At 45.5% G+C, this 14,470-nt stretch overlaps 1 protein-coding gene across 7 annotated transcripts in view; it reads right to left on the reverse strand.

Annotated features, from left to right (window-relative positions):
• The window catches only part of LOC122397486 (nuclear factor 1 X-type), a 78,318-nt gene that overhangs the window by 40,352 nt on the left and 23,496 nt on the right, over positions 1–14,470 (reverse strand). For all 7 annotated transcript variants that reach the window (XM_043396653.1, XM_043396649.1, XM_043396650.1 and 4 more), the window contains one exon: positions 222–413. In XM_043396653.1, the coding sequence (XP_043252588.1) occupies positions 222–413 (192 nt within the window). The remainder of the gene's footprint in view (positions 1–221; positions 414–14,470) is intronic.

Consider the following 14,470-nt stretch of genomic DNA (forward strand, 5'->3'; position numbering starts at 1 on the left):
TTAATTATTGAGTATCTATCGTTATAATGTTATAAATGAGGAAAGTTTCAACAAAATTAATGACCCGAAGGCCTTGGGCTTTCCTTTCTAATATTTTGACGATTTCTAATAAATCTATCGTGGTATTTGACTTAATTAAGAGCTTGTCGAGAGGTCGTGAGAGCGAAAGAGAATCTTAGAGTTCGAGCAAGTAGATCGAGAAGGCCGATGGTCGGACGTACCTTGTCTGCTTGACGCAGGCAATCGATCCGACGCATTTTACCCTTCTGATCAGGATTACTGAGGACACACATGGCTGGCCTCTTCCCCGTGATACTCAGTACAAAGTCCTCTCTGTACTCCTGCGTGATATCTTTCCGTAATTTTCCTAGAAGCCGCGAGGCCCATTTCTGTTTCACCTCCAGCTTCTCGTTCTGCAACACAAAACCATTCGTTTCCGGTCAATCTCGATTCGCCCTGACAGCAACATTTCTTCACATTGGTTGTAAATAAAATGTACTATATAAACCAGCGAAGGGTACACTGCGACACGTTAATTTTTAACGTAATTGATACAATTCTTATTATATTAGGGATTATTTGTATGGCCTGTTATAAGTCTTGCAACAGTGACTCTGTTATCTATTCGCATGATTATAGTGTGAGAAATAGAAATATTCCATGGTCCAATGATTTGGCGACATTGTGAATCTTTTCAGCAATCGGTTCGTAAGAAGTTAATATCGAGGATCGAGTCGAAGAGCAAAGGCAAAGATTCAAAGATGGCGGGTACGGAGGAGAAGAGTCGTTCGTGTCCCGACTACAGGAGGAATCGTAAACGTAACAGAAAGCATATTCCAAAGTTTCGCGTATCGATGTCCCGCGGCAGCTGTTGATCCCCCGGAAAGTTCGCGGAGTTTAGGAAACTCCGTGGATGGCTCGGGACCAAAGCAACGGCCGATCTCGAACCGTTCGCCGAAACGATATGCGAGATCACGTCCCCGCGTCGTGTCTCTGCTACTCTACGCGACTCTTCTCCCCGATATCTTGACCTTACTCGCGTTCTACGTGTTTCGCTGGCGTTTTTAATCAGCCAGCGACTGCATCGTCGATGCTGAGCGACGGAAGTGGGGCGACCTGCTTTCCAAATTTACCATATCGCGACAGAATAGATCACGCATCGCGTACACTCGACGCACAATGCGAATTTTAAACTAACTGGACGAACGCCTTTTTCCTTAACCCCTTCGATTTCGATACTTTGGTTTCAACCGAGAGTTTTATATTTGCGAATCTTATCGTTGAACGTTGAACTTTGAGAATTATTAAGCATCGAGCAGGTGTAGCTTGAGATTAAAAGTGGGAACTGGGTGTTTTATAATATGTCAAAAGCAAAAAATTGTACCCGTGAAATTTGACACATGGAAAGAGCCAAACGGAAAGGAACCTAATGGAGCGAGATATGGACTATAAGGCAGATGCGGCGGAACCTCCCAGAGTAATTTTTCAATCCCGAAGGGAAATACTCCTTTCCTCGGTAAATCGTGTCGTTTCCTCGATATCCTCGCTTTAACTTCAAGTATATCTCCGAAGTGAACCGACTATCGATTGTTTCTTCAAAAAATTACAGAAAATCGAGCCTGTTGCTTTGACGCTAGATCGATTGGGCATCTTTCTATCGAATACCAATACTAATTCTGCTTTAAAAGTCGATTTTTTATTCCAACAAATTGCAATTTACCTTCGTAAATAGTGCTCGACCATCTTCGAAATATTTTATCGAATTCGGTAGCAGCTTTCTCCTACACGTTACCCAAGTATTTTTACATTGGCGTCGTACGAACAAATGTCTTCGACTGGCCCCGAAAATGAGAATCCAACATATTGAAACCCGTGAAACGAGCGGGTTGGACAATAGTCCCGGCGGGGCCTATCCATCTGCGAGAAAATCGTTCGTTCAAGAACTGTCCGGTTGACTGAAACGGGACACTGTACCGTCGTGCATAAATCACGCGCGACACACCATAATCTCCTGCAACTTCTTCCAATAATCCGCGCAACTGATTATTCAAGAGACTGACGTAACACTGACTCGATAATCTCTTGTTAAGCAAAACAACAACTTATCGAACATTCTATGCAAATAGTGTAATCACTGACTCCAGCAATTATAAACTAAAATTGGAAATTCAGGGAAATTCGAGCAGAGTACACGTGTTTATACAAACATTTCGTCAAGAATCACCGTCTTACACAAATTGAAATTGACACAGCAGACTTGCCAAAGAAATCACACACATTTTCGTGGTTTCTTAAATCTTATTTTCTTTACGAAGCTTGTTAACACTTTGACGGCCGCGAGTTTGCGAGCTAGCAGACGTCGGCCACTATCACGTGCGCGTGATCTACTGTATCAGTTACCATTTCATCGTACATTCAACTTATTACGTTTGTTGATTTTGTTGTTGTTTTCGCGTGATACGTGATCGCGTGATTTTCACTAAAATTGCAAGCTCAACGAAACAGATTTCGATCGTAAATAATAATTGTCAGTGGATTACGAATTCAAAAAGTCACTGACCTGGTGATTTAAAATACTTTGTCAACAAAGGAGTGGTGGAACTGTTCTCTATTTTCGAGGCGGGAGAAAAGGACGTCCCTTTAATATATCATGCGCGCATATGTTAGTGTCAAGTTGGAAAGGGTTAAATACCAATGCGAGCGACGAGGCTCGACCATTCGTTTTTCTGTAGGCGTGGAAATCCCGCGAACTCGGTCGAACCCAGCCAGAGGGCATCGACGACGACGACGACGACGACGACGACGACGGCGACGACGAAGACGACGACGGCGACGACGACGACCTCGGTGGAGCGCATCCACGTCGGTTATGCAGCGCACGGCCGCGGCCCTCGTCACCCGTGGAATAGCAAATGCACGGGTGCATAAGGTCCCTGAGAAATGCATTGAAAGCGCGCGGAATGCATCGAGCGACGACGCGAGGCGACGCGGCAGCGGCCGATCTATCCCGCCTAGCCCCTTTCTGCCACGCACGTGCGAGCCGCGAAACTTTGTGCAACGGAGAAAAGGAGGAGGCGCGTTTCTGCACGCTTCTGAACGCTTCTGAACGCTTCTGCACGCTTCTGCACGCCGAGCGACGAGCGACACGCGCGCGCGAATCGTCGCGATTCTCGGAGACCGAGGTGCGTGAACGAGGTGCCCGATTTCTTACGACCGGGACTGCCTTCCACGGATCAATTTACATTTTTCTCACGTTCATTTCCATATCCATCCATTTATCTATTCTTATCAATCGCGAACCGAACGACTCGTCCGTTGGTAAGCTAGACCGATCAAGATCGCAAACGCTTTAACTTTAAAATAAGATTACATGAAAACTATTGCGCTTACGCGACAGTGCTTTATGTTACCTACTTATTTGGTATTATTGAATTACGGCTATTTTGTTACACGTTTACGAATATCTGAATTATTAAATAGAAATGACAAGCGGAGATAGCACATCATGGAGACGATAGTAACGCGAATTTAATTTTAGAAAATTAAGATATTTATTAGAAGAAACTATAATGAACAAAGACGAAATTAATGTTTTGATAGGAAGGTGAAATTTTTATTATGCATTCCTCGTGTACCCAATCCTGACGTTTTTCGTTAGGTTTACTTGTGATTAAACATTAAATTAAACATTACCGTTACTGCATTTATTTAACCCAAATTACATCGGCATATTTAAGATCGGAACAAGCCAACGTATCGAGTTAAAGAAAATTTATCATCGCAGGTTACGCCTAGATCGCAAATAAAGTCAATAGATTCTAATAGCGTAATACCGAGTGTGTGAATGTATATGGAAGTGTGTCGGCAACGAGAGATCACCATTGTATGGCATTTGGAAATATTATGGTCCAGTCAATCGTTTATACGGCGTGTCACGAGTTTATCGAGATCAGTTTCGAGCACATTAGCTTGCACGGTATGATTATTTGCCCCGGAGTCGCTCGCAAGTATCGCTATGGACGCGTGTCTCCAAGAATAGTTGTATCCGCTCTTCCTTTCAGCCCGATCTGTGGAACGAAGCTTGCCCATAGCAAGCCCGTTAATAGAATCTGGGATTTAATAAATAGCCTCACAACGTTCACTCGTTTCCATTTAACCGGCTTCGTTTCGATCAGCATCTTCGCTGCGTCAAAATTAGAAAAATGGAGACAAATTCAAACAACCTGATCTGTAAACCAGCCAAGGGTACACTATGGCACGTTAATTTTTAACGTAATTAATACAATTCTTATTATAGTGGGTATCATTTGTATGGCCTATTATAATTCTTGCAATAGTGACTCTGTTATCTATTCACACATTGACTGCTACGTGAGTTTCTCGTATCTAATTATAGTTGAATGGTTTGTCACGCGTATTCAGTACCTCCCACTGTAAACAATTTAGCGTAAGTTTGACGGTCACCAGTGACCACCATGGCAACCAATGTTTTAAAAAGTGAACATTGGGTCTAAATTGACCCGGAAGTTGGCTGTTCGAGGGTTAACAGATTTGGTGAGCGGAATGGAGTAATAAAGAAAGAGAGATGGGTACCGAGAAAGGTGGAAGAGTCGCGTCGCGACGTTTCCCGGTGCACGGGCCTCGCGTACTTGCGATGTAACGCGTGGCGTCCGCGCGCATTTTTCGCGCACGTGCAAAATTTCAAGCACGTATGTACCACTCTCTCACGGACAAGAAATGTCAGGCAAGACGGCCGCGGTCGACCCAACTGTGGGAGAGACCCGGTGCAGTTACACCCGGTGCATCCTGCATAAACCCGATCAAGTATGCCGAGTGTGAAGGAGGGCCGCGAGTGCACCGGCCACGTATGTATATCGTGACATGCGTATGTACACCTAGGCGCGGCAGTTTACCTCGTTCACGCCGACGATTTCTCGCGATGCTATTCGCGCAGAGCCTACGTGATCCCCGATCCGCGTCGATCTACGATCTTCTGATCGATCCTTTCGAAAATCACCACCGAACGCAAAAAAAAAACATTCGAATGAGATCAACTTGCTCTTCTCCGTTTCTGTTTATTTCAAATACGAGCGATCGGGAGCGGTCAGAGATTTTCAACCGTTTTATTTATTCGATAAACGAGAGGCCCCATTAGCGTACAAAGTAGTAGAACACGATAATCGAAATAAGGTGGTACAAGAAAGTTTAACTAGTATTTTATTACCACCATGTGGGACTCGATCTCATTCTTTTATCTAATTTTGTAATATTCGAATTCGATGCTTTGGTTCTCTCAGGTGTTCAATTTTTAGTTCAAAGATTGAAAAGGGCAGTGTGAAACCTTTATTTGGTGATTTTATCTACCAAACGAATAAAAATGAAATTGTCAGTTCGCAAGATTTCCACTTTCTAAAATAAAATTTGTTATTTTCGTTTTACATTCGTTCTCGATCATATGATTCTACGAATTCAACAATTAGTTTCTTATGAGCTGTACCGTTGGATCGACGGGGCGATTGGATTAGAACACGTCTTTCAAAGCGAAACGACGCAGCGGTCAATAAGCGAGGGATAAATCGAGGGACGAGGCCGTTTCGGTTTCGACCGGGTCGTCGATTGCACATCAACGGGAGAGAGAGAATTCTCCGAGCCCGACGGAGTCGGGTATTGAATAAAAGCCGTAAGTTTCTCCCGGTAAATAAATCTCGGAAGGCACTTCATTTTTATGCTTTTCTTTCTGTACGACATTCACGTACAAGTCGTTCGATCGCCTCCCTCTTTCCAGCCTCGGCCGGAGTAATCGAATTCGTCTCACTTCGAGCCAACGAGCTCTCGTTACATACAGCCAGCGAAATTGAACGTAAATACCCGTGGAAAAAGGCTCGAAACGATTCCGCGCCGACAATTTGTCGCGCCCGACGTGATTATCCGAAAATAAGCGACCCTCCGCTTTGGATTTCCGTTCCAACACTCCGCCGCCGCCGTTTGATAAGAACAGACTGCTCTCCGACCCTAGACGTTCCTCGAATTACTTCTAATATTATGCATTTGTCATAATAAACCATCACTTTTGATATCACTTTATTTTCAAATTAAATACCAAAATGGACAATTATAGCTCGGCAGTCGTCCTAAGCTAGGCAAGGATGAAACAAAAATGAAATGAAATTTGTCTCGAGTTTGGGATTTGTTGAGTTGATCGATAGTCGATCGTTTCCGTGGACAGAATCGACTTCCGGTCGCTGGAAAGGATTGGGACAAGGTGGATTTCGCAGAAACGTCGGGCGAACAATATCAGCCTTGAAAGATCGGAGAGAGGCCGGGGAGAGCAGGATTCACAAAAGCCGCAGCTATTTCGGGCACGAACGTCCCGGGGAATGCAGGGACGACATCGAAACGGAAGTAGCGTGCAGAGTGGCTTAAAAAGGGGGCCAGCGAGCGGGATAGGTAATCCCGAGGAAGCAGGAGGACCGCCTCAATCGCAATATTCCCAGCGAGAAACAAAGCCCTCCGCCCTCCCGGAGCAAGTAAGACGAGAAGGAGGAACAAGTTGCTCCGCGGGCCGATTGTTGGAACGCGGAAGAGCATCGATGCGCTCGGCCCGTTTCTATTTCCGTTTTACATCCCACCGCGAAGTCCTTCTTCCATCCACCCGCGGCCCGAGGACCAAACAACGCGGAAAAAGAGGGTGAAACAAAGCGAAACAGGTTGCCGCGTTTTCTAAAGAGAAACTTTTCCTCCCGCACGGTCCTCCTTGCGTCCCTCCAGCCACCGACGTCAATTGCCGTGGAACCGTCGCTTTGACATTGTTTTCATCCTCTCCTTTTCTTTTTTTATAATCTTCCAGACGCAATAGCAGCATTGCGCGCAGAGGGGGCCAATCGTTTTACGAAAATTCGATTCCGCTCGAGAGTTGCCCGACGACGAAACATCACCGGGACAATATTAGGCCATCCCCTAAGCAATTTCATCCTGAAAATAGTCGCCGGTCGAGTAATTCTTTGTTTCTTCGTCGGAATAAAATTCCTCGGCGATTCGTTAACGACGGTTATTTTTCAAAACCGCTCGCAAAGTTCAAAGCGATTGCTCTGAAAATCCCGCATACTCGTCGACGCAGAATCGCCGCGTAAAAAGATGTCGGTTCTTGCCGCGGCTCGCGGAGGACGGATTCCGGTGTCCGGAGGAGGGAAAAACAGTCGCGAAGCACACCTCCAAAACACAGACGCGACAGCTGCCGCCGATTTATTTTGGATTTGCCGCGAGCTGCGAATACATGACGCGGCTATGACACGACGCATACCTGCCACGAGGCCGAAGGAAGTCGCACGAGCGTCGTAGATGGGATTCGTGAGAACCTAACTGACAGTACGATCCACCTAAACGCTTCGATTCTACGAAATGTCGAGTACAATGACCGAGTACAATGAAACAAGAATTAATTTTAAATTTATTTTATTGTAAGCCTAACTGTTCGGGATGAAAATCTATCAGTTATCCGAGGGATACTATATTCCCCCCGGAAGATGATTGTCGTCATTAGCGGGGGTATAATTGGCCTGGAGTGGACTCCCCAATCGGGTATTCGAGGGAGAAGAGTCGGGGTTTGAAGGAAGAAGATTCTAAGTGATGGTTAAAAGACATTGAGTGTCGTTCAGCGGCGTTGCGCACTGGAGTACCGAGACTAATAAAGCCTGTAACCTCCTGGCCCGAGGACCATAAACGCGTTCTACCCCCTGGTGCACCACTAGCAGGTTATTGGACTCGGAATAACTAGCCTTTTCTTCGTTATCCGAGTCGTAATGGAACGGAGACGGGAGCTCCGCCGGACTCTAGTGGGGCAAAGAACTTTCCTCTCGTTGCCTACAGTGTAATATAGCTCCTCCAGGGACCTGGTCCCCGGTGGAACATACTTTTCACACAGATGACTCTCCATAAAAAAATATAGAATAACTTTTCTTCATTTGGAACAGTTCTATATCCTACTTTATACTGACAGACATTAATAAAAAAGTTACATACGTAAACACTTCGTGGAACTCGTACACGAAGTAGAAAGAGCAGAGAATTCTAAGGTCGACTTCTGGCAAGTTCTAGAAGCGTTCTAAGTTAATTGGTCGATGATGTCTCCAGTCCAACATTCCAGCGAAGATTTCTTGACAGAGTATCGGTAAGCTTTGCTCGCCGAAGTTAATAAGAAATCGATTTCGCTAAGTCGCCTAGGTTTCTAGAAGTATCCTAAGTTCACTGACTGATGATGTCCCAGGCTAACGTTACACCGTAGATATTCTCCAGCAAAGTTCGTAGAAACTTCCAGCGGAAAGTTTGCACTTCGATTGGCCATTCTGTTCGACCAGCCTTCGCGGGGGAATTCCCATGTATGTTTTTGTCTAATTCCTAGAAATTTTTGAGTCCACACTTTTAAAACAGAAGCGTTTTATTCGTAAATTTTGTTGTAAATTGGAATCTATTCGTGGATGTTTCAAATCGAAATCCAGGCGAGCGAGGCAATAGATAAAAGCTAGTTTACGAATGAATCTAAAATTTTTATTCGCCGTTTGTGAGTGAAATTTTCCAAATCCCGTTTGTAATCGAGGAAAAGTCTTTAAAAATTTATAAACCATTGTTACGTACACGATAATTCGATTGGTATTACGAGAGCATATTATACTGGGGACCTGGCGAGGATGGCCCTGCATAGAAATTAGATTTAGTGATCGGAGTAGTTGAAAGAGATTATTTCGCTATTGGCCAGGATTTCCTGCCACATAAACTGGCGATTAATAGCGTCGCTATTATGAAAACGCATTTTATGGGTGAAAATACCGATTAGGAGCACACGTTTACAGCTTCTTCGCTCGAATCTGATAAGTCTCGTCGAACGATATCTTTTTAACGTAGAATCGAGCCACGCGAAACGCTAAACCATTGGCTCGTTACGTTATATTATTCCACAATTCGTTCCTCCTCTTTTTGGCTTATTATTCGGTCGCCAGTATGGCATTTTAAAATTCGACCTGCACAATTATGCGAGCTGGTACGTGTGCCCGTTGCATTAAGCGCATATGCGAATTCGCGTGCACCGAAATTACGTATTACGGCCGTTCTTCTCGCGAATGAATTTAGCAAACGCGTGGTCCTATGCACAGGGTGGTCCTTATACATAGAACGAGTCTGTGTCCTCCAAGCGTGAATCCTGTCCTAAGTACAACATTCGAATCTACGATCTTGACTAGATTAAAGAATCCAAGATTGTCAACCAAATACAGTAATTTAAGGACACCTTAGTTAATAACGTAGCTGTTGACAAGCCCATTGTTAAAAGAAAAAGATTTTCAAGTTTTCGAAACCGAGAGGACCAACAATATGGTCGATGGCTCTCAAAGCTTCGGATCCTGAAACAAAACAGCTCTGCGCTAAAGACTCTGCGAGCTTTGGGCTTATGAAAAGGCCAGTGGTACGGTAAACTCTCCAGTTCGACAAACTAAAACACGTTCGGTGCCAATCGCGAAACAATCCAGCCCCTTCAGCGATCCAGCCTCTCGAAATCCAAAAGCGTCGAATCAACAACCGCGAGAAAACTCGATGGCGAAAACATCGACGCGTATCACCCTGTAGAAAATCCCCGCGTGCATCGTCCAGCGGCAGCGTGTCTCTCTGTGTGCGAGTGTGACGACCGTAAATGCGCCTTCCCCCCGCCCCTCGAGCTGGGGGTAAACGAAGAAGGGAGGTTGACCCCACTCCCAAAATGCTCAGCGCCGACGTTGCTGTCGCCCCACCGACGCTTTTACCCCTCCTACTCTCCTTCTCCTCTGCACACGCACACACACACACACACGCTCTGTCAACCCCCCCACCCCGTCGCTCACGGAGGCTCACGGGCTATTTTCAAGCGCGGGAAATAAAGCGCAGACCGCATTTTTAGCCTAACGGCCGACGGTCAGCTCGTTTTCGCCTTTCCACTCGCGGGGGATGAGAGGAAAGACCGGCTGAGGGAGCTTCCTATCTCTTGAGGGGTTAATTGGGGTTGCGTAATTGAGCAGTTGCGATCGGGGCGCGGTTTTCTTTAGCTTTTAAGTGGATTTTCGTTCCCCGACGCCCTTAGATATCGCGCTTCTTGCTTCGTGCGTTAACAAATTATTAAATTTTGTAACTTCCCTGTATACAACGTGAAATGTAAAAATGATTTTCCTCCAGTTTTGATCAAAATATCGAACAACTTTTACCCGTAACGTATTGACACGCTATGAAAGCTTCGAAGATTAAGTTGTATGCAGTATAAATTAATTGCGCGTTTGTACCATTTCTTTGCTCTGTCGTCGAGCGTAAAAGAGTTCCAATTTTTAGGTTCACCCCCGGTTCGGAAATAATCTACTTCTGCCGAGGAAATCATCCCCGAAGGGGCGAAACCGTCTTTCAAAGTTCGCGTAATCTTCCCTCGAATCTCATTTCTGCTACAACGAATTTCCCGTCTGTTTCGATCTTGATACAAACTCCACCAAGAAATCGCTCCGACACACACTTAATATGCTTTTAATGGACAAGAAGTATAACGATCGAAACTAATTCCTTTAATAAAACGTTTCGAAATAGTCCAAAACTTTTGTTTCGGAATCAATCGAACCACTGCAGTCAACGTTACAGTCATTGTACTCGTCTCCGAACACTATCAGACTATAAATAAGAAACTACAATTCCATTCGAGAAAACAAAGTTGACTTTCCTGTGCTTTTTACGCCTCGCGTATAACAGAATTATCGTCCCCGTCGTGTGTACGCGTTCGCCGGGGGTTAATTTTCGTAGCGTGAAATCCTTGGAAAATTGCAGGCTTTTCCCGAGCAAGCTCGTATCCCCGACCACGAAATGTCCTATTCGGCGTCGGTCCCAAAATCCAGCGAGAAATTTTCATTCCGAAGCACCGGGTGTTGTCTAGCGGTCGAATATAATTCGAACAATTCCCCCTCCCCCCGGGCCGCGGCGGTGGTCATAAAGAGGAGAGGCGTGGGCGGAAACGAGGGTGGGTCTGCGGGGAAGTTTTTGAACGAGCTCAGCCCTTTAACACGCGTTACGGTGTAATTTCAGCGGCAGGATCGCTCTAAACGATATTCCGTGGCAATGAGGACGCTGGCCGTCGAGTCTCGAAACTTTTCGCCGGTGGTTTGGGGCAGACACGGCTCGCGGTGGCGGCGGCGGGGCCACGGGGTGGACGGCAGTGCGTTAAGGAACGAAAAATCAAGGAGGCTGGCGCCAAAGCCGCCCCGCCGCGACGGGGCTTTTAATATTTAGATTCAATTACGAAAAGAAAGAAGGCATCGTTATGCGGCAAATTGTCGCAGCTTGCTGGACCGCGTGCCACGGGGGTGGAGGCTGGAAGGAAAAAGAACAGCGACCGAGGGGTGGGCGACGCGTTATATCGCGACCTAATGGACGCCTCGAAAGCGTTTTTTGGGGGGTGCTTACTTCGCGAAAGTTATTGTTATTGGAGACACCGGGGACGATTTGCGTCGCTCGGGGCAATTTTTTGGGCGGGAGCCTCTTTCCTACCCGAAATGATTCGACGATTGTGGAAATAATGGCGAACGGGCCTCGACATATTCCCTGTAAAAGATCTAGTCGAGATCGATGATAATAATAATGGTAAAAGAAGCATCCGAAATCGGCAGAAGATACAAAAGTATGTAGTCAATATTAACCAAAGAATTCTATACTTTATACTAGGTTGAAGTAAGAAAAATATTCTACTGGCGTTGATACATTTATGTATGTAAAAAATGCAAGAAATGAGATATGTTCCTTCACATTTTTTGTCAACATAATATTCGGGGAAAGCAAGGGCACCCATCTTCAGGCAAATATGTGTGTCGCCCATTTTAGTCGGTCAATGGAGCAGAATCGTCCCATTGCGCTCTAATCATTTCGGTGCCAAGATTTGAACGCGTCGCGTGCGGAGATTCCGTAGTCGTACACGTTAAACATACTTAGCACGAAAAGAGTTTAACAAAATTGTTCCACGACCGAAGGAAAACACTCTTTATCTATCTGTTTAACGATTTCATTCTTCGCGTTAAAAAAAAAATCAAACTGGTATTCCCTGCTTCGTATTATTTTCCCCCCTTTTTCCGATAACACATTCTTTTATTTTTGTGTTTAGATTACATGTTCGTGAAAAATAGCCTTACTCACTGAATTTAGCTATTCTTTTTCATTCTCTCAGCAGTGCTTTCCGTTTGAAAACGGAAGTTATCGCGTTCGTTTGAACATAATCATGGCCATCTTCTGTTTCTTGTCGTTGTAATCTAGTTTTAAAGAGGTTTTCGAACGATCGAGGTTCGACTGTATCAAAACGGGACAAGGTTCGAAGCTACGTGGCGATCCAGCGAATTTTTCTCGAACGTCGGAGATGTTTGGCGCATGGTCGCGTACACCGCAGAAAAGGAAACGCGTTCACGTTCGGTGAGCACGTGGCCGCTTGTTGGCGTACGCCAAATCAACAAGGTTAGCCCCCTACGTACTGAATTACGGGTTTACGAATCTTTGGCAGCCAGCGAACCAAGGTTAGATCGGCCATGTGCACGCGACTTCCCGGTGCCACGTGCTGTCTCGCAGACAATTTCCTTCGCTTTTCGATCTGTCTACCCATCTCTTCGGGCCAAGCTGACTTCTTTTCGCGGCAAAACAAAACCTGGACCAGATCACCGATCAATGGAGGGAGCAATCTCGACGATCCTAATTCCTCGTTTAAATTGAACGTTCAGCGAGTAATTTTTATGTTCTCACTTCGTTGCTTCATAATTTGTCATTTTTTAACTTTTAACTGGATGTTACGGTTGGAAATTCCAAGGTTTACGGCACAACGCGATTTCAATTTGGTAAAATCTGTCGTGGCAGTGAATTTGATCTGTTAGGATCTTTGCCTGGAGACTTGGTAATAATTCGAAGAAAATTGTCTGGTGTCCGTGGCGAATCGTAGGCTGCCCCATTCTCGCGGAAAACGATAAAACAACGGGAAAACGGTTCGAGAACACCGAGGACGATAAAGAGAAGAGGGAACGCAATTCCGCGCGCGGGTACGTAATCGACAATTGGCTCCAGACTATCCGCCGGCTTTTTCCCCTCTCAAAGACGGATTGCGCTTGGAAAAATGTCTTTGATAGAACGTTCTCTCCTCCCTCCTTCTCGCATTCAAAGGGGTTCGGAAGACGATGGAGTGGGTGGTGGAAAGGGGGAGGGAGGGTGGAGTGGAGGTTAAATTCAGGCCAACCCCGTAAGTATACAGACTGTAATCTATAGCGATTTCTCTCGCAGACGCCGACACGTCCACACACACACATGTTGAAGGGTTATGTGTGCAGCGGGTATGCGGCCTATCGATTCGGTTTTTCGGCTGCAGGCCTCGATTTCGACGCCCTCGCCTGTCGCGTCTCTGTTTGCCCGTGTTTACGCGCGCTTATCCTATCAAAATCGGTGCCCTACGCGCTGTGACTCGTGTCACGGGAATTAAACGGGGAAATGAGCTGACCTGCCACCGGAAATTTTCACTCCCCCACTCCTCTTTCGACCGCGCCAGGGAAAAACGTTGGCTCGTTAACGGTTACCGATCGACCGGCATCGACGCGCCAACTGAAACAATGAAACACGCCGCGGACAAAATTAAGCGCTCCGTTGCTCATCGATTTCGAGAAACCTCGATACACCCAAGCGTACTGGGAATTTGAATCGCGATCACTTCGTCTTTCCTTTTTATTATAACAGTCCCGTTTAGCATAATGGGGACCTTCAAAGCGGAGGCCTCTAAAACATAAGCGACCTGGATCTCGTTCAAACGCTTAACGATTCGAAACACATCGGAAACATATACACCATTCGCTATGAAAATATAACTAACGGGAAGTGACTAAAGTTAGCGTTAAGGCCGCGTTCGCGCTTCGAAAACAGAACACATTCGGACATCGATCGTGAACATGTCAAACCGTAAAATACTCAACAACGCCACGCCTATCGAGCCTTTTTTTCATTCGGTCGAAAAGTGCACCGCATGTTCTACGATTTGGCAACAACTCCTTCGCTCGCCCCATATACGTACACAGCGACGAATAAATAAACTTTTTTAGTTATGTTTCCTTTATTGTACCTTGAATTGTTTGATAAGTCCGAAAAATAAAACTTTCGTTTCGATCGATGTTTACTACTCTGGAATTCTCCGTGTGTGAATACAGTAAAATTCCGATTATCCGGCATACTCGGGACTGGGGCAATGACGGAAAATCAAATATGCCAGATAATTGGACTATACCTACATACGAAGTGATCAAAACGAGGAATATAATCAGAGACGAGGTATACGAGTAGACCATAAATCCAATGTATTTTTATGGCCCATTTTTCTATTGGTATTTTCGTGTAACTCGCAACATTACCAACAGGTTACAGAAATTAACACAAGAGGAAGTGAGATAGAAAATTAAATTATAGA

The sequence above is a fragment of the Colletes gigas genome, unplaced genomic scaffold (genome assembly GCF_013123115.1).
Source record: "Colletes gigas isolate AHSC1104 unplaced genomic scaffold, ASM1312311v1 Colletes_gigas_Sc00009, whole genome shotgun sequence".
In the NCBI taxonomy this organism is placed as follows: domain Eukaryota; kingdom Metazoa; phylum Arthropoda; class Insecta; order Hymenoptera; family Colletidae; genus Colletes; species Colletes gigas.